A 24,015-nucleotide genomic window follows, 5' to 3' on the forward strand; every position below is an offset into this window, starting at 1 on the left:
GTATTGGGAATAGAGGAGTGACAAGATCAGCCTTTATCCACTATAGGGGACCAGGGTGGAAGCTCAGGCACCGGTTAGAAGACATAATATGGAGGTTGAGGTGACAAGAACTTCCTAGATTCTGGATAATTGTGAAGGTGAAAACTATCTGAGGAACAGATGTGGGGGGAGAAAGAGTAGTTAGGTCAACAGTTTAATTTCGGACAGGTGAAGTTTGAAATGCCTATTCAGTGTCCTGTAGTGGCTGGAATTCAGGAGAGAGACCTAGACTGGAGTCATCAGCCTCTAAATGGTCCTTAAGGCATGAGGCTTGAGAAGATTCCAAAGGATTGAGGAGAGATGAAGACCAAGGTTGTGGAATCAAGTGCTGGACCACTCCAGTGCTCTGGGTTTGGAAGATGTGGAGGAGGAGCCCACAAAAGAGAGTAAAAGGGAGAAACCAGGGAGGTGAGAGGAAGATAGAGAGTTTGGTTCCTGGAAGCTACTTGCAGGTAAGTGGGGCAAGATGAGGACTGGGAGCTGACCACTGAATTGCATGACGTGTGGGTCTTTGGTGACCTCAACAGCAGCCATTCCAGTTGAGTAGAGAAAGCCAAGACAACTCTGAAATGAAAGTGAGGACGAGTGGACAGGTTGGAGAGGAGAGCACAAGTGACCGAGGATATCCCTATGAAGGGGGCAGAGAAATGATAAGCTTTAAGAAACATTTTAAGATTAGAAGAGTAATGGCGTGCCTACACGTAGATGGAAATAACTCAGTAGAAGAAAGAATGATGAAAAAGAACCTGACGAAAAATGTGTAGGAGGGAGAAGATAGGGCCAAAAGGGTGGGGTGTGGTCTGAGAACTCCAGTACCAGGGAAACCTCTTGTCTGAGTCAGATGCTGGCAGGGGACAGGATACCAATACTGTGGTGGAAACTTGATGAACATACACTCTGATTGCTTCTGTTTACTCAGTGTAATGACAATTCTTTTCAGACTAAACTACATATTTTCAGTTCTTTTTGCTAATTGTGTAATTATGTGGCCTGGAACATCAAACCTGATCAACAGAAAACTATTAGAAGCAATGGAAGAATTTAGTAAGATGACTGGCTTATTAAAAAAAAAAATAAAGTGGAGAATCCAGGGGCACCTGGGTGGCTCAGTTGGTTAAGCATCCGACTCTTGATTTCAGCTCAGGTCATGATCTCAGGGTCCTGGGATCGAGCTCCATGTTGGGCTCCACGCTCAGCAAGGAGTCCATTTGAGGATTCTTTCTCTCCCCCTTCCCTCTGCTGGCTCTCTCTCTCCCAAATAAATGAATCTTAAAAAAAAAAATAGAGAATCCATAACTTTGCCGTATACAAAGAGAAAACAACTTAGAGAAATAATAATAATTTTCCACCTGTAATATCAACAAGATATGAAATATTTTGAATCTCAACAAATAACATTTTAAAACCTGAGTAGAAAAAAATGTGAAAAAATGGGCAGATAAACTTTATTCTTAGATAGGAATACAGCATTTTAAAGATGACATTTTTGTCTTTACTAACATGTAAGTTTGTTATTTGGAATGTAACACAGTGATATAAAATGTGATAAAATGATTCCAGGTTTACCTGGAATAAAATAAATGTGAAATTAACCATAATCTTCTGAAAGTGAAAAGTTATGAGGGGCTAATTTAATCTTACCATATATTAAAATACAGTATTACAATAATTAGAATAGTTTGGCATTGGCACAATAAATGGATGAACAAAAAAATTTACAGAATAAATATTCCAGAAAGATACCCCAGTATTTAAGGGAAATTGATTAATGGTTAAGGTAGCATTTCAAATCAGTGGATAAAATAATAATAAAGTAATAGGCGAACCACTTGAAATATGATAAACTAGATTTCCTATCCCATTCTTTACAGATGGACCAAATATTTAAATATAAAAATTTAAACCTAAAAATTTCTGGATATATGGATATTTTAAAAAAATCTTAGGATGGGCAGGATCTTTGCCGGTAACACAGAATTTTAGTTTCCTTAAAACTACTACACAACAATGAAATAGTTCTATATGACCAAAAACATAGTAACCAAATGAAAAGACAGACAAATAGGAAAGAAACTATATAATTCACATGACAAAGAATTAATTCCCTTAATTTCCACAAATCTTTTGTAAATCAATATGAAAAGATCACCTAAATAGAAATATGGACAAAAGATGAAGAGAGAATTCAAATGAAGAGACATACAAATGGCCAGTGAACATGTGAAAAGGTATTTTAATTCACTGTTGGTTAAATAAATGCAAATAAAGACAAAATATTGCTTTTTACTTTAAATTTACATATTTTAAAATGTACATGCAATCTGACTTTATGAATTAAAGCAAAAAGAAGAGTGTTAAAAATATTAAAATTAGGGAGTAGGGAATATAAACTTCTAAAATTTTAGTTAAATAAAAATATTAAAATTTAACAAAATGAGGATTTTCTAACTATAAAAGTTCACAATAATTTACTTGGTTTTATTAAAAAAAAGAATTATCAACCTAATATATCGTGCTTTTTTTTTTTTTTCCTAATGGTGATATGTGAATGAACCTTGTCTCTAAAGAAACCAAATCAAAGGGAGAGACTTTAAGGTTTCACATCTGGAATAGTTATTTAGAAAGCTGCAATTGTTGAACACTACATCAAAAACTAATGATGTACTTATATGTTGGCTAATTGAACATAATAATAATTTAAAAAAATGAAAGCTGTACTTGCCCTACCCCTTAGGGCAGGTAGGAAGGGAGGGGGCAACCTGATACGCAGGTGGCACATGTCAGGATTAAAAGGAGGTTTGAGGGGTGGGGGTGAAGGATTGAAGGCACAAATTCCAAGGCCTCAGGGCCTGGTACGGGCATATAAATGAGTGAAGCAGGCCCAGTCAGGACCTTGGCAAGCTGGTCTTATGTCAAGCAGCTGTTCCTCAGCTCCAACTATTGTCATACAAGAATTTACAGGCAGTATTGCTAGATCTTCCAGAGAAGAGACATTTGGATTTATGTCTAATAATCTCCCAATTTTAAAACACTGCCATTTGATTCTAAAACCTTAAAATAATTTGTGTGCCAAACAGAGGTCAGACTAGGTTCTTGGACCTTCACTTTCCAACTGCTATCCTAAAGTCTCCCCATCCTGGTGTACCACAAGTCATTAACTAGGTGACCTGGGGCAAGCTCCTGGAACTTGAGGTCAAATAATCAGTTTTCTCATCTGTAAAATAGGGATATTAATAGTATTCAACTTTTAAAAATCCTGAGGATCTTAATGCAAGTAATGCTCACAGGAAGTGCTCAAATAGCAGTGACTATAATAACAACAACAACCAGCTGTTTGCAAACCACATGCTTTGGGGGGAAAGGAACTCCTGACATGCTGGAAGGTTAGGTTTGAGACTGGGTCAGAGATGGCTGGGCTGAGCTCTTCAATAGCTTGTAGGGCTCACACCCAGCAGATCGTGTCCATGGCCACAGGGATTCTTCAAATTGAGTAAAATCCTGACCCTGCCCACAAGTAGAAGGATTTCCTGAGGATACTGTTGTAAAAATTGTAAAGACTGGAAAACGTGGTAGCGTTTCACTGAATTTTAATTGATCCTTGTTTATTTTTAAAATATCTATAAATTCCCTCATCTTTCGTCTAACGAGTTTCCAGCATATAAACTATTGCTTTTCTTTTTTTATAATTAGAGCTATTTGAAGAGATTATTTTTCCAACTGTATGAATAAAAGGAGCCCTGTTTACATTATTATTACCATAAAAAGGGTCATTTGCCTTCATGTAAAAAAATTCAGAGTTGATATGAAATCAACTAACATTGGGGAAAAAAATCTTCCATTGAATGTAGATGTCAGTGAGGTTGTATCCTTCGCTTGGGGTTTGCATGATTCAGGAGAGCTGGAGCCCCTTCCTAAGTCTTGTATGGCCATAAGCACACCATTTCTCAGTGCTGCTTGCCTACAAAATGGTCATTATCTATCACGGCCATCTTTTTTAACCAACTGGACTTCTGTATGTATCAAAGAATAACCAATTCCTTTAATCTCCCCCCGCCAACCCCAAGAGATTCCTTGTCTTTGTGAAGGGACACAGACATATGGGCACGTAATACTATCTCTTGAATTACATGGTATCTTTCCTCATAAAAGGTTTAGGTCATTTTCACACATTATCATCCTTTGAAGGAGCAGAGTTTGCCCTATATAAATAATGAAATGCTTTATAAAGAAATGTTTTATTTAATATTTAGCATTTCCAATCCTCACTAATCTTCCAAAGAATGTTCCTGGCAAAAGTGGTTACTATTCTAGTATTTCCAAAATAAACAGCTTATGTAGCCCCACCCTTGGGGAACTCTGGGGACCAAAGCTGCCATACTTTGTTTCCTAGGTAGGAGAGAAAACAATTATCAGATCTACTAGAATGTAATTACCATCATTCTATTCCTTCAATCAGTACCTTCTCATCCCCAGGGGAAAGGGAATGAAACTTGAACTGGAGTCTTAATCATTTTTTGTTTCCTGTGGTCCAAGTCTTATGTTTCGAAATGACTAAATCAGTCAAAGAAAAATTTACTAGCTGAAAAATGGAACCTAACCACATAGAAAATACATACTAAACATCTGCTTTTGATGCTACTTAATTTTTGTTTCTCTAAAGCTGTGGATTCAATTAGTGAAATATGACTCCCTTTAGATTTTAAATCTTAGATTCTGAATATGTGTCTGTGTGTGTAAAAGTTAAGCTGTTCTTAAGATCTAACATTTCCATTGTTATTTTTCCAAGCACAAATTTGGTGTGAGGAATTTGGGGGGGGGGGGGAAGCTCTCAATCGAACAATAGTAACCTGCATAGAAGGGTGAGGTAGTGCCCCTGAGAAGTCACCACATGAGTCTCTAGGCTGGGCTCTGAAAACAAACCTTTACTGAAGAGCAAAGCAGAGGGGAAGTGACCAGATCCCGTAAGAAGCAGCAGGTCATGGCCATGGCCACCGTTTTGTCAGCTGGTGCAGCTCTCACTGGGGACAACTTTCAACCTTGTACACTGACTTCCTTAGCGTCATTCTCTGCAGGTCCCTTTTGACCTGCTGTCTCATCCTTACCAGAAGAGCCACGATATTTCAGAGTTTATGTTGGGTAGATGGTGCATTCTCAGATGGAGAGAATCTGGTTCACGCAGAAATGTATGGGCTTCAGTGCTGAAGAGTGCCCACTCACCCCTTACCTCTCACCCTCAGGAAAATCACTGCTTATCTGTAAGCGGCATTCCTGGAGGAGTGGGGAATATACTGAACTGGGTATCACTAGTCACCCATTGGGAAGGTCCTGTGAAATGCAAATGGCATACTTTAGACCAGTGGAGTCCTCATTGTTCTATATAAGCCTTATTCTCTTTCTGGGAAGCTGGATCATCTTGAAGGAAAGGAAATTACCTGTGAGCTAAGGTGGCTCTAAATCTGGGAGAGGATTATGTATAATATTACCTCTAGGTTTCACGGTTTCTTTCGGTTCACTGTACTTCAAGTACTGCTACCAACGTGGCAAAGTTCATGATCTCCATGTTATCTCAGACATTTTGCAATTTAATCGTGAGACTCTAATGAATAAGACAGACGGGTAAATAGACCCCATTTATTTCCCTGAATAGTTAATGTAAAAATCTGAAAATAAGAGGAAGAGAAGGGTCTTTGTGGGCAATCAGGCTGGATGACCTGGAGCGGCTGGATCCCATTCCATGGTCAGATTTGGCAATGAAGAACCAAAGGACTGGGGAGTAGCAGCCGTGGGGGTAGGGAGCAAGACCCCCTCCTCTGTGGAAGCTCCCTGTAAACTGTCCCTCTTCTCTGCCCCCATGGCTTCGCTGCTGCGTCCTCTGAGAAGCCCAAGTTCTCTCCCCTCACGGTCTTTGCTCCAGCTGTTGCCTCTGCCAGGAGTGCCTTCCACCTACGTCTGTGCCAGGCCGGTGGTTTCTCATCATTCAGTGCTCAGTGCAGTTTTCTCAAGAGGCTTTCCCTGACCAACCTAGGAAACCTTCCCCTTCACTTTCTATCCCATTATCTAGTTTTACGTTCTTTATAGCTCTTATCTCAGCTTATCTTGTTTGTTCATTGTCTGTCTCCCCAGCAGGGCCCCTGTCTGGCTTCTTGGAAGAATATGCCTAGAACAGTGGCTGACACACAGTGCGTGCTTATTTAATAACTATTTAGTGAATGAGTTATCTTAAGATTGTATTTTTTACCTTTTTGACATATATATACATATGAGTAGAAGGGCTCTCATTCTGGACTAATTCTGTTCTGATATGCAATATCAGAGGGCCTTTCAAATTCCATCAGAATAATCAAGCAGGATGGATAAACCCCTGCCTAGGTAAGGAGTAATTTCTTTTGTCTTTCTCCTTTAGCCAAACATTATCCACACCAGCAGTGGCAACAGATGACAGTGGGGTCTGGTCTGGATGGTGATAGTAGGGGAAGTGAGATCTAGAGTTATATTCTCATGGAAAAAGTTCTGGAATATCTGGTGACCACATCAGTCAGCTAAAAAAGCCTAGCCTCTAAGTAGACAGTTTCCCCCTCAAATATTTGGGTATAATCATCTGTTTACTGTTCTCCTTTCTGCAAATACCATAAATTCGATGGGTTTTGTGTTACCCTTTTTTTTTTTTTTTCAGTCTGGTTTCATGTCCAAATGGATCTACTTTGGTATCATTATACTGACCACACCAAAGTTGCCTTCACTCCATTTGGTTAAGGATTTTCTGTGGATAGTATGACTCTTGATTTCTGCCTCCTTAAAAGCAGGGCACCGCGCAAGAGAAGGAGGAGAGCCATGCCGACCTAACTTCCAGCCAGAGCCCCGGGGTCCAGGACTGGCTGGCCCAAGCGCGGACCATGTGGACCCACCAGCGACAGAGCAGCCTCCAACAACAAAAAGTAAAGCATTTCTGACCTCTCCGTAGCCTGCAGACCTGCCACGCAAACACCTTGAGAGACATGTTTTAGGTGGACAAGTGACTTCTGTACTAAATACAGAGTGCCCCTTTATCTTCTTTTTGGACAGAAATAAGACCTGGCTAACTGCTTCAGTGTACTTTCTTATGACCCCTGGAATGATTGGTCATTTTAAAGTCTGTTCTTTAAGAAAAGCTGGTGTTCAGGTTTACAAATAGCATGACTCAATTATAATCTGCCTTATGAAGGTTACCTACTCTATTTCCAGATTTGCCCCAATTCGAGCCTATTTTAGAGAATAAATAACCTCAGAAAGGCCTTTGAGAATTGGTAAAAAGCCTGAGTTACATGTTTTTAAAAAAACTTTTTAAAAATGCAATTTATTTTTCACTTTTAAGTTGATACCATCACAAGATAGGATTAAAAATTATCGCCTAGTGAAACAAATGAGCTTTGATGAATGATTTCTCATTGATACCTTAGCTTTAGGAATGGGGCATATTAAAATATTTCACTTTCTCAAACAGAAAATACATTTTTCACAAATAGTGAAAAAGTAAAACCAAATCTGTTGATTGTCCAATTTATGAAGCAAGTGGGGAATTCAAGAGAGCTTATCTCAGCTGGAACAGGCAGTATTTTGAAAAGTGAAAGTGCACTGTGTACCACTTGAGGGCACCATTTCCCAGCAGAATTTTTTTTCCATTAATTTTTTTCCCGAGATTTTTCAGAGATATCTTTTGTAAAAGCCAAAGAAAGGTATAGAGTGCTGTGGAGACATGATTGTGCATTTACCTAAACCACACCTTTTATGCAACATCCGAACTTAGAAACTTACTACAGGAGTTCTCTGAGAATTTTCTAAACATTAAACCATGATTGTACGCAATAATCACAAAGTAACACATGTTTTCATTTCTGCTTTTCCGTGAGCAGGAGTTGGAACAGGAATTAGCCGAGCAGAAGAGCCTCCTGCGGTCAGTAGCCAGTCGTGGAGAGGAAATTCTCACCCAGCACTCAGCTGCAGAGACCTCTGGTGGTGCTGGGTACGTTTCAAAACACTTTCTCCCAACTTGCCCAGATTTGAAGAAATATAAACATCTCACTCAAAATTTTATTTTAAACATCTGCAAGAACTTAATCATTTTGTTTTCACTTTATGATATTAAATTTGCTTGCATTTTGAACATTTGTTGTGCAGCACAAATATAGCTAGTAATTATGATGGCTGATGGCTGACTTGTTTGCCCTTTTTCCAGTATGCTGAGCATATCTGTCCAAAGAAATGCTTGTTAGTTAATTTTTTAGAATCAAATATGAAATGCATTCTAAACACATTCCTCTGTGTTCCTGAGTGATTATATCTAACTGCAAAGCATTTTCCCTGCAAAATGAGCTCATCTACCCCTAACATCACTTGGAAAAATAAATGCATGTGCCCACTAAATGTCTTAATTTTTCTTGATGATGTCTGTCTATAATTTCTACATGTAAAGTCATTGAGTTTCAAGAACTGGTTTGGAATGGAGACTGAAAGCCTTGTACACAGCGGAGTAAAGTGTTAAAATAAAAATGAAAGAAGTTAGAGAATTTTCAAGTTGGAGATTCTGACTTAAAAGGCAGGACAGAAAAGGAAACACATCAGGGTTGAAGTATCCCTGTATTTTGAGTCAGGTCTGGGTTTTACTCCATTCCTACACCAGTCACCGTGGAAAAGGAACTCAGCCCTGAGCCTCAGTTTGCTCATCTCTAGGATTACAGCGATAATCGACCACCTCCATCTCAGAACGATTATGAAAGCAGTGGATGCAACCGAGAGGATATGTAGGAAAACTTTAAAATCCAAAATATTAAAAAAAAAAAAAAGAGTTTCAGTGAAACCTGTGTGCTCATGCATTGTAAAGATTTGATTTAGTAGTATCCTTCGGCAACCATGATATGGCAAATAGCTTCAACTCCACTGAGCGTTGTCAATTCTGAACATTTATTGGAGGAAATAACCAAAGGAGGAAATACATGCTATGGAGATGACTTTTGAAATATTATTTATAATACCAAATAATAGAAAAGGTGTAAATGCCTGCTAGTATAAAAAATGCAACATGAGAAACGCTGTTCCTTCCACGCCGACTCTGAGTCAAGACCTGCCTTCGCTTTTCATTTTCTGCCTCCAGTTCTTCTAAAACATTTATTCATCCTTCACAATTTTCTGAATATTTTTGCCAAACTCTATTTTTACAAAGAACCCATTCACACATTGCCTCCGCATCATATGAGTAGTCACAAAAAGCGGCAGTAGGAATCTTCTGCAACTTTCTTGCCATGATATTTTTCTTTCCTTGGCCTTTAGCTATGGAAAGGACCCAGATCAAAGACAAACCCATTTGCTGTTTCAAATACAAAAAATATTTTATTTATTTTATTTTTAATTTTTTTTTTAAATATTTATTTATTTGACACAGAGAGAGCACAAGCAGGGGGAGCGGCAGGCAGAGGGAGAAGCAGGCTCCCCGCTGAGCAGGGAGCCCGATGCGGGACTCGATCCCAGGACCCTGGGATCATGACCTGAGCCGAAGACAGACGCTTAACCGACTGAGCCACCCAGGCGCCCAAATACAAAAAATATTTTAAAGAGAAATTCTCAGTGCAATACTGCCTTTCTACACACGAGTCACTTTAAAGAATGCTTTACATTTCACAAATTTTTAAATTTTTATACAAAATCTTTAGAAAAGTCACCTGTAGGTCTGTTTGATTACAGTTCAGCCATGCCTTTCGAGCATCTGCATAAATAAGCCAAACAAAGAGCATAAAATAAGCAATATCTAGAAGCCAAAAGAATATATATATTTTTTTAAAAGAACAGAATAACATTGTTAGGGGAAAAAAACCTTGTATTCAGATTTTAACTTGTTAGCTGATTTCTAGGAGTATCAAATATGAAGTAGTTTGTGTAAGAAAACCCCCGCGGGAGGGGCCTGATTTGCTTCAAGGGTACAAATTTAATATATAAAGAATAAGTACCATGTGATGTATAGAAGAGTTGAAGGATAGATAAAGAAACTCAGTTGGACATTAACTGGTATAAGCATTAAAGGGAAAGAATATTTTTCATGGGAAACAAAAGGTTTTGTTCTCATTTAAGACTAATTTGCTGCTGACGTTTCATATGTGTCAGTGATTAAGTTTATCACCTAGTTTTATACTAAATTGTTATGCAAACATAAATGAATTAAAAATGATGTACTACAGTCCACCATTACAAAGGACATCACAATAAAGAAATTTAATTTCATAAGAACTTTAAAACTTTTTTTATTTAAAAAGATTTTTTTAAAAACACACAGAGAACTCCAGAGACATGACAAACAAAATTAGAGATCCCAACATGATTTTAGCACTTTTTCACTCAATATTACTTTTTAAAACCAATCCATGTTGATACATATAGATCTAGTTCTTTCATTTTCACTGCTTAATTGTATTTTATCTTGTGACAGTAACTTGTTCACCCATTTTTTTATTGATGGGCATTTACCTTGGCTCCCACTTCTTTTTTTTGCTATTACTAGCATTGTTGACATTCTTCTTATGTGTCTCTAAGTGTGCAGGTTGGGGAGATTCTCTAAGTTGTATCCTAGAAGTAGAATATCCTGCATTATAGCCTTATAGATAATTTTTAACAGCTTACTTCAACAGACTTACCTAAAGAAACTATTGTATTCAATACTTCTTCTGAGAAGAATAGACTTCAGGGTAGTGTATAGTATTATCCTGCCAATGAACTTGTTATTTTTTTTTCACTTAAGCAAAAGTTCTGTTGAAATATTGATTACAATATAGTATGTCTTTCAGATGACATAGTTCTAGTTAGGTATTTTTTTTTTTTAAGATTTTATTTATTTGAGAAAGAGAGCACAAACAGGGCAGTGGCGGGGAGGGGGTGTCAGAGGGAGAGGGAGAGGCAGACTCCCCACTGAATAGGGAGCCCTACGCGCCAGGGCTCCACCCCAGGACCCATGAGATCATGACCTGAGCTGAAGGCAGACTCTTAACCGACTGAACCACTCAGGTGCCCCTCTAGTTAGGTCTTTAAAACTCCTGACAAACTAGGATCTATTGGAACTTGGGTCCCCTAGACTCTTATCGTTAGGCCCCATTTATCAAGTGGCTCTTATGTTCCTGGTAGGGTTCTAGGCATTGTGGCTATCTTCTCTAAATTCTTACACTTCTGCAAGATAGATACTACCTTCATCGTGAAGATGAGATAATTGAGGATCAGAGAATTGAAGGAAAGTACTCCAAGTCACAAATCTAATATGCTGGAGAAGAGATTCCAACCCAGATCTGTCTCACCTGTGAAGCCATAGTCTTTGATACCACCCTGCTGCATTAACAAGGATGACACTCAGTGCCTTCCACCCTCTGTACTTCTGTTCCAAGTCCTGAAACCTTGTCTGTAGCGTTTTCTTTGGACTCAGGATAAAAGCTCTCAATAGACTAAGTGGCATTTTTAGGGTTTTTTAATTATTCTGTGGGCTGTTTGTCTAAGGACACTAGTCTAATTGTACACTTTCCGATTCTAAATGTAACAATTATTTTGTATCTTTAATACTGAGATATCTTCAATGAATTGTTAAATTATTATTGTGCTCATAGTTCAGTTATAGAATAAGTTAAGAATATATTTCTTTATGGTTAGTCTCAAATTTTCTATTTCAATTGATAGTTCTAAAGTGTAAGCTAATGACTAAAATAATCGAGTTCCAATTTTAGAGGCCAGATCTAGTACATACAATAAGTTACCTAGAACTTAACGCCTTTTTGCACACATTGTAAACTTAGATTATTTATTCTTCTAATAGCGAAAAACCTGATGTGTTATCCCAGGAGTTGGGGATGGAAGGGGAGAAATCAGCTGCTGAAGACCAGATGAGAATGAAATGGGAAAGCCTACATCAAGAATTTAGTACCAAGCAGAAGCTACTACAGAATGTTCTGGAACAGGAACAAGAGCAAGTGGTATCCAAACATTTTGATTTTATATATTAACTAATATAAAAGATGTATAATTTATGCTAATGGAATATAACTGTGCAGTAATCTATAATTTCATTATCAATTCTAAAATAAGACATAAAAGAAGTTATTCGTCTTATATGTTTCTTAACAGGCACATTTCATGTTTCCCTTAATATTTATATATTTATATGTGCAAATTTATTTGATTTCTAGATACTCTTTTCCTCAGAGATGATTAATAACTGATGACTCATTAGCATAAACCATTAAATTAGCGGCCCCCTTTCTTTTCACGACCTCGAAAATTAAGGTTACAAGTAAAGAATATACACATCTAGGACAAGAGAAACGCAGATTTGGTTACTTTCTGGAAGTAAATTGTCAAGTTATCTTATTTTCCATTGCTATGTCCAGTATTTAATAGTTTCAGAAGATCTTAATGAGAAACATGTTGGGACCTCAGTGGATCTAAAAGGAAGGGGAAGCCAGTGGTCAGCTAGAATGGTTACTGGCCCATCTATAGGCTTGTTCCCTAGATGGGCAAGTACTGTGTGAGAATGGACCTGTTTCCACAAAGCAAGCCAAATCCAGTGGAATTGAATATAGCAACAGAAGGTTCCAGGTAGATAATAACTATTAGTTCCAGTGTAAGCAGAAGCCAGAGAACATTTGCGAGTCAGAGGAATCGACCCCGTAGAGTGCTAGTGCATGAGGTGGGAGCCCAAGCAGGCCTGCGATATTTACCACACCTGTGGCCCAGCTGGATTTTGAAGATAGAAGCCTAATCCTGGGACCTGGGCCCACAGTGCTCATCTGAGCCATTCTGTGACAGTCATATTATCAGATTAAAGTCTAGGTCCTTTACTGTGGATCTGAGGAAGCTGCTGTTCTCACTGATCTGACTAGGACTAGTTTCAGGGCTGGGAGAGGCTGACCCCAGAAGTGAAAGACTATCAGTAACTGGAGTGCATATGAGGAGGGAAAGGTAGGAACTGACAAAGCAGGCACTATAAGCAGACACAGCTTGCCAGGACTACCTGAAAGGGAGACAGTCTGAAGGTCACAATGTGTCCCCTTATCTGTGGGGGAACCATGCATCAGTGCTCCGGAGTCATGCCTGTCTGTCTCTTTTTACAGACTCTTCTGTCACGCCGCCCTATCTCACTCCTCTCCTGCTCTGACCAGAGCCTTCTTTGTCACTGTCCACGTGAATAGTCACCAGCAGTGGCCCTGGGCAGCATAGAGCACTCCACTCTTGGAGGTCATTATCCCAGAATCCTCTTCCACCCTGGCAAGTGGTGCCTTAAAGCTTTCTCATGGACCTTCTGTCTGTTTGAATTAATCCTTCTTCACATCCCTGATCAAACATTTCTCAGACTCCTAGCCTGAATTCTTGATTTCTGATGCAGATCTCCTGGACTTGACCACTAGCTTACCTTCATGTTCTAGTATTCCCCATTCCTTTGACTATAAGGGATATTTACAGTCCTAAAAAAGGGACTGCAGTCTTCTCTGACTATCCTAAGTCAGATAATCCAAAGCATTTCTAGTAATATTCATGTTTACTTACTATTCTTTATTCGTTAAATGCCCATCCCTGGATTCTACCTGTTGTCCATCCAGCCTAAAGCATCTGCATGGTTCATCCAGCATTGAGACTTCCTGGGTGTCTCATCCATGACCCACTCTTGTCTCAGAGAGCTATGTTTTCTGTCAGCTCTGTGCTATCATCCTGACATCCTCTATGTGAGCCTACCACAAGAGCCCTGCCTGCTGCCACTGACGTTCCCCCATGACCCCTGGACTGTTGTTAAAGTTTAGGTTCAGGTCCATATCTCATTGCCCTTTGGAACTGGAAATGGAAAGCATTGAATGTTCTTTATTTCATGGCCTTTTTTTGCATTTGAGTGCTTTCTTTCCATAATCACTGGTCATCTGTACAAAGTGCCTCCGAGGTGGTTTTCTTCTCTTTGGTGTGAAGAGGTGGGAGAAAAGGTGAGGAAGAAGCAATTTGGCCATGAGAGTTTCCAAGAAGAAAGGGGATGATCATTTAGTGAACATATTTTGTGTTCTAGGTGTTATTTCTAACAACACTGTGGTGAGAGTGACATTTCTCTACTTTGTAGATCTATAAACTAAGGCTTGGAGAGATTAGATGATTTCTCAGGGTCTTGTGACTAAGAAGAGACAGAGCTGGGATTTGGACGCAGGTCTGTCCAACTCCAGAGTCCCTCCTTTTTCATACTACCTTACTGACAGTTTTATATACTGGATCGATTAACTATCTCAAGTATAAAAATGGGCACTTTTTTTTGGCCTAAAGTTCACTAGGTCACCTAGCCTGAGGTTGAGGAGCCATATGAATGGCTCCTACTCCTAGGAACCTGTAACCCAACCAAGGAAATATTTTATACATTACTAAGAAATTAGGCAACCATGGTTGGCTCTATAAGCAGGAATTTAAAAAGCAGCAGAAATAAAAAAAAGTAGAAAGCCATTGTAGTAGGTGTGGAATTTAAGGAAGTGGATTTTAAAGAGGTGCTGTGTGGTGGGTGTTCTAGCTATGGTGGGAAATGAGTCGGGCATGTTTAGAGGATAATAAATAATCAGCCTGAAAGGCAAGGTGAGAATGAGACATTCTATAAATTATAGGAACTGAGTTTGATTGGAAACATCATTCACAAGTTTAAGGGCTAAGCAATATCATGGGCCTTATCAGGCACTGTATGTCTACAAGAGTGTAGGGGAGGTTGAGTAAATGAAGAAAGCATAGGGATCAGTCTAGATCCGGTATCTAAGATGGATGATTTCATCATGGGTAGCCTAAAACCAAGAAGACAAGTTGAGAGGAAGGCTGTGATAGATTTCAGGCATTTTTCCTACCATTTTTTTTTTTAAGTCCATCAGTGAAAACATTACCATTGCTGAATTTGGTCATCATGTTTAGCAGATATGGTTTGTCAAAGAGGTCATATTTCTCCAAAAGAGGTTTTTATAAGGATAGTTTTTCCAGCATCTGCTTCAGTGTGCAATTCTAAATGATGAAACCTGAACATAGTACATATGCTCTTAAATAAGTGCCCCTGTTTGCCTACAGCTCTACAGCAGGCCGAATCGTCTCCTGTCTGGTGTACCACTATACAAAGGGGATGGGCAGACCCAAGACAAATCTGCAGTGACATCTTTGCTAGACGGATTGAACCAGGCCTTTGAGGAGGTTTCATCCCAGGTAGGGCTGCACTTTTGGCTTGCTCATGGATCTTGGTCTCCATGCAGTTGTTCCACCTCTGGGCATGAAGGGTCGAGACCCAACACTAGTGATTAGTCCTGAAAGGCAGAGCCACCGGACCCTGACATCTCATCCTGGTATTTTTCTTTGATTCCTCAAAGTGCTATAATTAATTCTATGTCCCCCCCCTTTTTTCTTAGGGTGGGGGTACAAAGAGGCAGAACATTCACTTGGAACAGAAGTTATATGATGGGGTCTCAGCTACCTCTACGTGGTTGGATGATGTTGAAGAACGTTTATTTGTTGCCACAGCACTTTTACCAGAAGAAACAGAAGCTTGCCTCTTCAACCAGGAGGTAAGTTTGGCAGCTGGTGGCTGTGAGTATGTGATATTACAAAGCACTTGAAATTTTGGTGTTGGATAATTAATATATAAGGAAGGTCAAATATAAAACAGTTCTAATAAAGAACAAATTAGGTATATTTCTAAGCTGCATAATACAAAAGAGAGCTGTCTAAAATAAAAAGCTCCCAGAGATACTCATGCTTTGCATTTTTATTCTCTATCTTGTGTATGTAGGAGGAAGAAAAAAATGGAGGAATCTTTGTAGAAGCTTGTGTGTTGCAAATTTTCTACCTATGAAACACAGGCTAAAAATTAGTGTATGAGTTTCTAGATAGCCCTTTACAAATCTTACCTTTCACCAAATACATATTATAATTAGCTAATGATGTAAAATTTCTGAGAAAAATCTCTCCAGCAGCAACTTGCCTAATATTTTAGAAGTGGAAGTGGGTCAACTTGCCTTAGATATAGTTAACACTGAATAGGAAGAGAGATATGGTGGACTTTCTCTGAGGAAATGACTTGATGTGTATATAGATTCATAGATCTAAGCATTGAAATGTGCTTTCCCTTTTATCAACCCTAGACTCTTGCCAAAGATATTAAGGAAATGTCTGAAGAAATGGATAAGAACAGGAACTTATTTTCCCAAGCATTTCCAGAGAATGGTGATAACCGAGATGTCATTGAAGACACTTTGGGTTGTCTTTTGGGCAGGTTGTCCTTGCTAGACTCAGTAGTAAATCAACGCTGTCATCAGATGAAGGAAAGACTTCAGCAAATACTAAATTTCCAGGTAAGACATCATCAAGAGATGGTTGACCATTCTCTAGCTATATTCAGTAATAAGCAGGATGTCTTATTGAGGTATGACATAGACCTATTTTTTTTTTCAAATGTACAATGAAGAGCAAGAACATTACAGAAAAAGAAGGGAATAGAACCCTAGGATGAGGAAACTAAGAGGTTTATGGTCTAGAAATGGAGGGTTGAGAAAACCAACCAAGCAAACAAAGGGCTGAATAGAACTTTAAATTCAACCAATAAATCATATGACTATAATTACAATTTTCAATTGACAATTGGAATTTAAAACATATGACCAAAGAAATACGCAGCAAGTGCCACGGTACAGAACCCTAGACTCCAATGCCCAGGGGCCACGGAAAGTAACTATGGCCTACTTTTGCCTGCATTAAAAATGTACATGATTGGGGCGCCTGGGTGGCTCAATTGGTTAAGCGTCTGGCTCTTGATTTCGGCTCAGGTCATGATCTCAGGGTCATGAGATCGAGCCCCACTTCAGGCTCCATGCTCAGCACAGAGTCTACTTGGGATTCTCTCTCTCCCCCTGCCCCCCCCCATTCACTCTCTCTCTATAAATAAATAAAAAAATAAAATAAACAAAATCTTTTAAAAAAATTTACGGCATTACTTCCCAATCTTAACTCCTCGGATTTATTGCCTTTAAGCCCTAGACTAGAGTTCTATTGCCAGCTGAATAATTGTCTGCTTATGAAACTTTTCCTTTGACTATAAACTTCATCAAATGCAAAAGCCACTGATAAACTTTGAGTTGATTTCCATTCCTAATAAAAAGCATCTTTTGAAGGAATACTCAAGTTTTAATTGCGATTTATTTATTATTTATTTATTTATTTATTTATTTGATTTAGAGAGAGGAGAGAGACAGAGATGGGGAGGGGCAGAGGGAGAGGGAGAGAGAGAATCTTTTTTTTTTTTTTTTTTTACTTTATACAATCTTGAGTTTATTTTATTGAAATGTTTTTTGAGTATAGTTGACACAATGTTACATTGGTTTCAGGTGTATGGCACAGTGATTCAACAACTTTATACATTATGTTATGCTCACGTCACATGTAGCTACCACCTATCACCATACAATGCTGTTACAGTACCATTGACTATATTCCCTATGCTGTGCCTTTTATCCCCACGAGTTACTCATTCCACAACTAGAAGCCTGTATCTTCCACTCCCCTTCTCCAATTTTGCTCATCTGCCGATCCCTTCCCTCTGGCAACCATCGGTTCTCTGTATTTACGGGTCTGATTCTGGTTTTGTTTATTCATTTGTTTTATTTTTTAGAGTTCCCATATAAGTGAAATCATATGGTATTTATCTTTCTCAACCTGACTTATTTCGCTTAACAGAATACCCTCTAGGTCCATTCATGTCACAAATGGCAAGATCTCATCTTTTTTATGGCTGTATAATATTCCATTCTATGTATATACCATCATTTCTTTTTTTTTTAATTTTTTTATTGTTATGTTAATCCCCACACATTACATCATTAGTTTTAGATATAGTGTTCCATGATTCATTGTTTGTGCATAACACCCAGTGCTCCATGCAGAACGTGCCCTCCTCAATACCCATCACCAGGCTAACCCATCCTCCCACCCCCCTCCCCTCTAGAACCCTCAGTTTGTTTTTCAGAGTCCATCGTCTCTCATGGTTCTTCTCCCCCTCCGATTTCCCCCCCTTCATTCTTCCCCTCCTGCTACATTGTTCTTCTTCTTTTTTTCTTTCTTAACATATATTGCATTATTTGTTTCAGAGGTACAGATCTGAGATTCAACAGTCTTGCACAATTCACAGCGCTTACCAGAGCACATACCCTCCCCAGTGTCCATCACCCAGTCACTCCATCCCCCCTACCCCACCCCCCACTCCAACAACCCTCAGTTTGTTTCCTGAGATTAAGAATTCCTCATATCAGTGAGGTCATATGATACATGTCTTTCTCTGTTTGACTTATTTCGCTCAGCATAATACCCTCCAGTTCCATCCACGTCGTTGCAAATGGCAAGAGGGAGAGAGAGAATCTTAAGCAGGCTCCATGCCCAGCACAGAGCCTGATGGGGGTCTCAATCTCACGACCTGAGATCATGACCTGAGCTGAAATCAAGAGTCAGACGCTTAACCAACTGAGCCATCCAGGAACTCCTAATTGAGTTTTATTTTTAACAAGCGTATAAGATTTATAAAATAGATACATGTAATTAGGGCCAAGAGTTTGATATAAAATTTTGATTTGTAAAAAATACTGTTAAAATGTCAAATGTAGCATCAGCCAAGAAACATGGAATTTTCTAGGTATTCATCTAGAGGGACAAATCATCATTGCCTTTCAGTAATTTGTACTCTTAAAACTACAAAGTAAAATTATGAGAACAATTTGTGTATCATTTTTTTATTCACAAAGGATTTTCACCTATATTATTGTCTTTAATCTTCACGACATACCTCTGATACTCATTTTGCAAAGTCGGAAGAGCAAAAATTAAGAGCAGTCTCTAAAACCAACCCTCCTGGGTTCAAATTCTGGCTTTGTCCCCTACTGCTATATACTCTTAGCTGCTTCTCTAAGGCTTAGTGTCCTCGACTATTAAGTAACACCCATCCTATGGTCTCCTGGGGTTTTGTGAGGATAAAATTAGTTAAAATGTGTAAAATAGTTTGAACAGTGTCTGAAACATAGTAAGTACTCAGTAAGTTTTGTTATTGTTGTTACTATTAATAGCAGTATTCATTATAACACATATAGAATCTGAAACCAATATAAAGGTTAAATTACTCCTCTAAGATTATTCAACCATCAAGAACTAGAGCCAGGATTTGACTCAAAGAATATTTTTATATTTTATACCATTAGGGTGCTAACAGGGGAGATGGAGAATAGTAGACCTCTTCAAGATGTATTTTGAAAGCAGAATCAACAGGAGCACATTTGGGTGTGGTTTAGATATGGGGAATGAGAGAAAAAGGCACTGCTGAGGAAGTCCAGGGACTCAGGCTGACAGGACTGGTACAGAGCAGTGCCATTGACCAATGGGCATGGCTGAGTCACTGGCTGGACAAAGATATGCTGTAGAATTAAGATACTCAGGTGAATAGTCACAGTAGACATTTAGGTATGCAAGACTATGGCTTCAAGGAATGACCTGGACCAGATATTTGCATTTGTATAGGTTATGTTGTATAGTTCATAGAGAGGAAAGCACATTTCACTTGGAATCAGAAAAACTGGGGCTGCTTATTTGGGTATATTGTTTTGGATGCAAGATCTGATTGCATGTCCATAGATACAATATCTGTCTAAAATCAGCAAAACTGTTGTGCAATTTATGGAAACTTCTTTCATTACTCTAAAATGCCCCTTGCATAAAATAATGCACTGAGTTTTAACAGCATTCTGCTCGGTCTATCAGCCATGAATGAGGGGGGTTAAAAGTACAAATGTGTGTATCACTTGGAAGCCTATTTCCCTTTACACGTTGCATTTACCATGCTAGTGTCTTCAGTACTTTAAAATTTTTATTAGTAATTATAGCCAGTCAGAGTAAAATATGAACTAAGCATGAAGACTCTGGAACTGATTTTCTGTAGAGGCCAAGAGAAGAACATACAATCATGAAATTCTCTTTAAATCATCTTCTCTATTTTTCTTCTGCCAACAAGTTTCTACTTGTTGGCCAGCTCACGAACAACAACTGACATTTCAAAATGTTTGTGTTCCAATTTAATTGAAAGAAATAGTTCCAATGTTCATATAATTAAAGGTCAAGTCACAAACCATTTTATTTTACTTTGCACCAAGCACCTGGTATGCTCTCAGTGCTCAGTAGTTAATGGGATGGCATGCCTTTGGTTTCCATTTAACTTTTGAGTATTAGCTTTTGCCAGACTGTTAACATTACCCTATACCCAATGGACAATCTGGAAGAACGTGTTGATGTTATGTAAGTGTATATTATCTCCATGGAATCACAACAAGTTAATCATCGATTATTCTATTAAAAAGGCTTTTACCTATAGACTTAACCCCAAATAAATTTACTGGACATTTTTATAATTGAGTATTTTAAGTTCTTTAAAAACTGAAAAAAATGAAAGAATTCTTTATTAAATGAGTGAGCCAGCACAGATGATTTGAAAACTTGAAACCTTTTATGTACCTGTTTCTCAAAAAGCAAGAATCCTGCCTCGTTATGTCCTACAAGCAATGCCAGTGACCGTACGATAAAACTTGCAATTTCTGATATGTGTGTAATATAGAGACGCCTTAATTATCCTGCTGTGTCACATGTGTAGTAACAAAAAACAGTTATAGCCTTTGGATTTTTGTTTTTAAGAAAATGCCAATATTCATGGGGTGCCTGGGTGGCTCAGTCCGTTAAATGTCTGACTTCAGCTCAGGTCATTATCTCAGGATCCTGGAATCAAGACCCCCTTCAGGCTCCCTGCTCAGTGGGGAATCTGCTTGTCCCTCTCCCTCTGCCCCTCCCCCATTCGTGCTTGCGCACATGAGTGTCCTCTCTCTTATTCTGTCTCTCAAATAAATATATAAAATCTTTTTTAAAAAGTTTTAAAAAAGTACCAACTTCCATATGGTTAATAACACCTCTTAAGGTCTCTTACTAATTTTTAAATCAATCGTATTCTTGGCTTTAGTGTCTTCTTGGCTGGATCCTTCCAATAATTAGTGAGGCCTCCAGAAATGTGAACTCTATTTTCTATTACCTTGAGTAGAAGATAATTAAGAAAGAAAATGTTATTAAAAATATAAAGATGATGAACAGGAAATATATCTGTAATCTTCATTTCTTTTTTCTTTCTTTCTTTCTTTAGTTTATTTAAGTAATCTCTATACCCAATGTGGGGCTCAAACTCATGACCCTGAGATCAGGAGTCACATGCTTTTCCAACTGAGCCAGCCAGGCGTCCCCATAATCTTCATTTCTAACCCATGATGTATTATTTAGACTTATCTACTCATTTAGAATAACTGAATTAATGTTATTCTAAATATATGTCTCTAATAGAGACTTTTTCTTTTGAATCTGTTCAAATGAATGGGAAACATCTTTTTCTAGGCATTCAAACAGATAAATATGTCATCATTCTAATGGCCCACATGGCCTCACTCTGAGCACAGTTGAATAATACAAACATTGCTATAATTCATAAGCAAAAACCTTGCTTCTGGCATCGTTTTTCCAGGACTGTTAAAACAATTTCCTAGTGAATCCACAACGAGGCTTGCAGACTGGTTTGGATTTTGGTTAGTGACAGTTATTGCCTCTTTGGATCGTATGCTTTTCTCTAATGTTCATGTGCAATTTTTTTTCTTTTTCCTTTTTTTTATTTTACTGCATAATCCACTCACTGTTTTGTTTTCTAGCCTTGCATTTTGTGTTATAAGGCTGGCACACATCCTAAAGATGTTTTTTTATTCCTTGGGGTGATTATTCTTCTCCTTGTAGACAGATTTTTGCATCTTGAAGAAGTGTCCTTGTATATATATCATCAGCCCCTAACAAAGAGGATGTGATGAGTCAAACTTCAGCCTCTGCTGAACAACCAGCCCATCATATATGTTTGCTGACATTTTAGAAGGAAAAACTAGGAATTATATCATTCAAATTTTGCTCCAGTTAATTATTTCCTGTAGAACTGAGGACCAAAATTCTGATAGTTGACTTCTTTTTGGATGAATATAACTTAATATAAATATATTTGGACTTTTAAGTGAGTAATCTTTCTGAACAAAGGTTTTGCTAAGGTCTTTTTGTGTTGTCTCTTCATATGTCTTTCGTCCTCATGGATAAAATTTATTTTCTACACTTCTGTGTGGCTTTTTATAAGCTTGGGCAAATTCTCTGAAAATAGGAGAAAAAGAAGTGTGAGAGAGAGGGAATGAGGGGAGAGAGGAAAAAAGGAATTATATTCTTCTTAAGAATCACATTTTTTCATTAAATTTAAGATGTAGTTTTAAATAAAGTTTGGACTTATCTGTAAAGTAAAAAATATAAAATAGCTTGAAATAAAATAAAAGAATCATATTTTTCCCCAAATAAGGGTAGCAGTTATAGTTGTTTCACTAATTAGAAGTCATTAGTGTAATATTTCCACTGCAGTGTTTAAATGTGCACATTTATTTCAAACATATCCAGAAGATTAGGGTGACTAGTATTTGCTTTTTATTTGTATGCTTCGTAACCATTTGTATTGTGTTGGAAATGCTTTGTGTAACAAATTCTTCAAAAGTCAATTTTAACACTTAAATTGTCACCACTTCCTTTCTCCTTCCCCCAGGACAGTATTGTTTCTTCTGGACATTAAATTCCTACACCAATGTATTATTTCTAAGAATGTGTGTTATATTTACGACCATTTTGAATTCCCTGTTACATGTATTAAGTCTTCCTATTGCTTTCCTCTTTAGAATGATCTGAGGGTGCTGTGTACATCACTGGCTGACAACAAATACATCATTCTGCAGAAACTGGCAAATGCGTTTGAACAGCCTGTGGCAGAGCAAATGGAGGTATTTATGGCCACCTTTTTCCAGAAGAGCAAAGGCATACATAGAGTAGATCTGATTTGGTAGGAGATTTCAGATATTCTATAGAAGATTAATGGCTTACTATGTAGCATTTTTGCTTGTCATACATTTTGTCTTTAAGTGCCAGGTGTGAGTGATGGGCCAGGTGACATGGAATCTGTCACTTCCTACTGTACGGAACTAGGAAATAGGAGATAGGTAACGGTGTCAGTGGCAGATGATGACCTGAAGAAGTTTGCCACCTAACACTGAGGTTAGACAGGAGCCTCAGTGACATAGGACAGTCAGACTGTCCCGGGCAATACAGATAAAGCGCTATGGACGTTCAGAAGAGGGGCCGACTGCCTCCAGCAGAGGTAGGATCCGGGGAAATTTTGTAAAGGAAAATTGGAACCGGACTGAGAAGTTTGGACACACAGAGACTGGGAAGAAAGATATCCAAGTCAAGAGGACGACATGAACAAAGGCATAAATGGCAGACAGTTCAGAGCACTTCCGGAGAAAAGCAAGTTATCCTTAGATAATACAGGAAATATATCTACAAATATATCTTAGAAAAGCAAGTTATCCTTATTCAGCTAAATGCTGAATTTATGATGAATGAAAACAACAGAGGGGAAGTAAGTTTGGATGAGTACATTTGAGGCAACTTGTAGGCCCTTTTGAATGTCAGAAAAATTTGGACTTTATTTTACAAACCAGTGGTCTCTAAACTTTATTGATGGCATACCTCATTAGTTTAAAAATAAGCACACACCACAAGTATGTGAATCATAAACACGTGCTGTGTTATAAAGCATATACACAAATGAAAATTCAGAAGAATTTGGTTGAACATAAAGGAAAGATGTAGTGTTTCATCCTCACAAATCATCTCATATACTCGGGTCCTTGCACTCACCTTGGAGACCACTGGCCGTGCAGAGTCACTGGGGAGGTTTGAAGGTGAGAATGAGTATCAGTGCCAGGCCCTCTTTCCGGATAGTGGACATGACCGTGCCAGGTCAGGAAGTAGGAGGCTTCACGTAGCTGCACTGAGGAGAAGGAATGA

The 24,015-nt window shown here is 38.3% G+C and overlaps 1 protein-coding gene across 15 annotated transcripts in view; it reads left to right on the forward strand.

Annotated features, from left to right (window-relative positions):
• SYNE1 (spectrin repeat containing nuclear envelope protein 1) overlaps positions 1–24,015 on the forward strand; it is a 437,497-nt gene that overhangs the window by 304,765 nt on the left and 108,717 nt on the right. For 12 of the 15 annotated variants that reach the window (XM_032407632.1, XM_032407640.1, XM_032407639.1 and 9 more), the window contains 7 exons: positions 6,840–6,974; positions 7,929–8,038; positions 11,858–12,014; positions 15,112–15,243; positions 15,444–15,599; positions 16,176–16,385; positions 22,845–22,946. In XM_032407632.1, the coding sequence (XP_032263523.1) occupies positions 6,840–6,974; positions 7,929–8,038; positions 11,858–12,014; positions 15,112–15,243; positions 15,444–15,599; positions 16,176–16,385; positions 22,845–22,946 (1,002 nt within the window). The remainder of the gene's footprint in view (positions 1–6,839; positions 6,975–7,928; positions 8,039–11,857; positions 12,015–15,111; positions 15,244–15,443; positions 15,600–16,175; positions 16,386–22,844; positions 22,947–24,015) is intronic. The other 3 variants (XM_032407635.1, XM_032407637.1, XM_032407642.1) reach the window with 1 other exon arrangement.

This window comes from Phoca vitulina, unplaced genomic scaffold (genome assembly GCF_004348235.1).
Source record: "Phoca vitulina isolate PV1807 unplaced genomic scaffold, GSC_HSeal_1.0 scaffold9, whole genome shotgun sequence".
In the NCBI taxonomy this organism is placed as follows: domain Eukaryota; kingdom Metazoa; phylum Chordata; class Mammalia; order Carnivora; family Phocidae; genus Phoca; species Phoca vitulina.